At 36.3% G+C, this 2847-nt stretch overlaps 1 protein-coding gene across 4 annotated transcripts in view; it reads right to left on the bottom strand.

Annotated features, from left to right (window-relative positions):
* The window catches only part of LOC128248170 (uncharacterized), a 12452-nt gene that overhangs the window by 584 nt on the left and 9021 nt on the right, over positions 1–2847 (bottom strand). For all 4 annotated transcript variants that reach the window (XM_052969044.1, XM_052969045.1, XM_052969047.1 and 1 more), the window contains exon 4: positions 2092–2223. In XM_052969044.1, the coding sequence (XP_052825004.1) occupies positions 2092–2223 (132 nt within the window). The remainder of the gene's footprint in view (positions 1–2091; positions 2224–2847) is intronic.

The following is a 2847-nucleotide window of genomic DNA, read 5'->3' as shown; positions in this document are numbered from 1 at the left end:
CAACAATAACAATAATAATAATAACTATAACAACAAAACAATAACAATAATAATAATAATAACAATAATAACAATAATAATAATAATAATAATAACAACAACAATAGCAATAATAATAATAATAATAACAATAATAATAATAATAATAATAATAATAATAATGATGATGATGATGATGATCATCATCATCATCATTATAGTGATAATAATAGTAATAATGATAATAATAATAATAATAATAATAATAATAATAATAATAATAATAATAATAATAATAATGATAATAATAAAACTGATTGGAAATGTTATCATGTACATGATTTGTCTTGGTATAAAAGATGGGCTACGACAAATATTCTGCTCAGTACCACAGATTTGCTTGTCTGTTGTTTTGGATTAAGCAGTTGAGCAGCTCTTTTGATGGATGACGATATGTGCATCTCTGATCACACGCAGAGGTTGTTGGGGGACCATCATAGCCATGGGCTAAGAAGAATATTTTAGCGTTTGTATAATACCCGTCAAGAAACATAGGTGTCTCGTTCAACATACTCAAACAACCCTTATTCAGGGACATTTTGAGTGGGATGGGCTACTTGATCGGAAGAAAATTCTAACTGGATCCCACGTAGAAGGTCATGTAATTTTCATCTTGGTATTAGATCACCATGTTGCACACATACGGTTGTGATGTATGTGCCTGGTGTACCCTTAACAGACGGTGAGTGATGATGGGTATATTGGGCTTCGTATACTTTACCCCAGTGACTTAATAATAATGATGATGATGACAATAATAATAAGAAGAACAACAACAACAACAATAATAATAATAATAATAATAATAATAATAATAATAATAATGATTTCATTTATTTGCCACCCAAGTGAAAAACGACGTGGACAATACGAAGACAGACATAAAGTTTTGGTGTTTACACATAATGAAATGATAAAATAATTAATAGAAAGAAGTATACACCGAATACAATGCAAAGATAGGGACATATACATAGTATACAAAAGGTTTTTAAAAGGGATGGGGTGGGGGAGGATGATAGAGATGTGGTCCTCCTGATAAAGGATGACCTCTAAGGATAATCGAGGAACCCCACTGTCCAAGATTTCCCTGAATACCAAAAGCAAGCTCCCGCTCCAATTGATTCTTTCCGACTCACAGGTCTACACTTAGAGCGGTACCATCCACTCTTGTCATTTTTGCAACTCTCACCCACCATTCAATAAACTCTTTTGAGAACGGCACTTCTCTCTCCGCTCTCAATTTCCTTTTCAAGTGAAACTTGAAGAAGTCAATGAGAGCTCTACCAACGAGCAATGAACCTGTTCTCATATATTTCAGCCTTTTCCACCAAACAACCACTTTCGCTGCAGCCATTAGACGAAGGAAAACTGCTTTCCTTGTCTGATTGAAGAGGGAGACGGCGAAATCATAACTTCTAGCTCTCCATATTACGTCTTACCTTCTAAACGTTCTTCATATGCAGTTACAGAAGGTTAAGTATAAAACCTAGAGGGAAAAGTTTGGTACATCAGAACAGTTTTTTTCAATTCAATTGTAATGTCCAATTTCGTATATTCTGTAGATATCGCATTTATCATGTGTTGCATCTCTTCCTGCCAATGTCCTAACAAGACAAATTCACTTGCATCCAAGAAATTAATGATGTGCGAACGAAGAACTTTCATTTTAGCTGAAAGTCTTACGAGGCTGAACAGTTTTCCCTATATCTTACATAAAACCCTTCAGTACAACTTTCAAAGTAAAAGCGGGAAGATCGCCCAATTTCACGCCATTTTCTTCAAAAACTGGATCTGACTTTAACCTCCAACATTAACTCGCATCCCTTCATGAAATTGTCTAAGCATTCTCACGAACTCTTGAGGGCAGACCGGCTTTTTCAAGATCTCCCAAAGAGCAATATATATACTTATATACATGCAAACATATGTTCATACATTTATGCGTTTGTATGTTAGTGCATCTAGATGTGTGTTGATGTGATTGTAAGTTTTATTAAAGGGAGAATGTATACATGTATGTATGACGGGAAGGGGTTAGATTATACTCACCTAAATTAAATCGCATACTGAGTGTGGCCACACTACCATATACGCTACAGAACAGTGTCACACACAGATTGTGATAAACACCAAGCAACTGCTGGCCATGAACCATACAATTTCCTCGGGAGTCTTTACAAACTGAAATTATTAAAGCAAAATGTAAAAGTCATTGTTTCATCGAAACATAAACAAAGCAATCACTGCCTGTGTTTCTGAAGTTCTGTCTCTCTCGCTACGACTATTTCCCTCATACACGCAAACACATACAAAAGCACGCTGACACACACTGACACACACATACAGAGGCATGGCATCCATTTTACGAAGCTTTTGGTTCGACAGCCATTCCAAAATGCTAATTGTTCCGAAACAAGAGTGCTCGTTCTAAACTAAACAAATATTAAGTATGTTTAAGAACTTATATGAAATATAGGTATATGTCATCCTCAACCCCCTCCTTATTCCCCTCCCTATTCACTTGCCACAATTCAATTTCATACACCTCTACATACAATGGCCCTCTCCCTCCAATATCAACCCAATTCATATTTCCCAATAGTTGGCACTCCATCGCTTACGACGTCGAGGGTTCCAGTTGGTCCGATCAACGGAACAGCCTGCTCGTGAAATTAACGTGCAAGTGGCTGAGCACTCCACAGACACGTGTACCCTTAACGTAGTTCTCAGGGATATTCAGCGTGACACAAAGTGTGACAAGGCTGGCCCTTTGAATTACAGGCACAAGAGAAACAGGAAGTAAGA

Source organism: Octopus bimaculoides, chromosome 6 (genome assembly GCF_001194135.2).
Source record: "Octopus bimaculoides isolate UCB-OBI-ISO-001 chromosome 6, ASM119413v2, whole genome shotgun sequence".
Lineage (NCBI taxonomy): Eukaryota > Metazoa > Mollusca > Cephalopoda > Octopoda > Octopodidae > Octopus > Octopus bimaculoides.
Note: the sequence above shows the minus strand (reverse complement) of the source record. Positions and strands in the feature narration are given on the sequence as shown.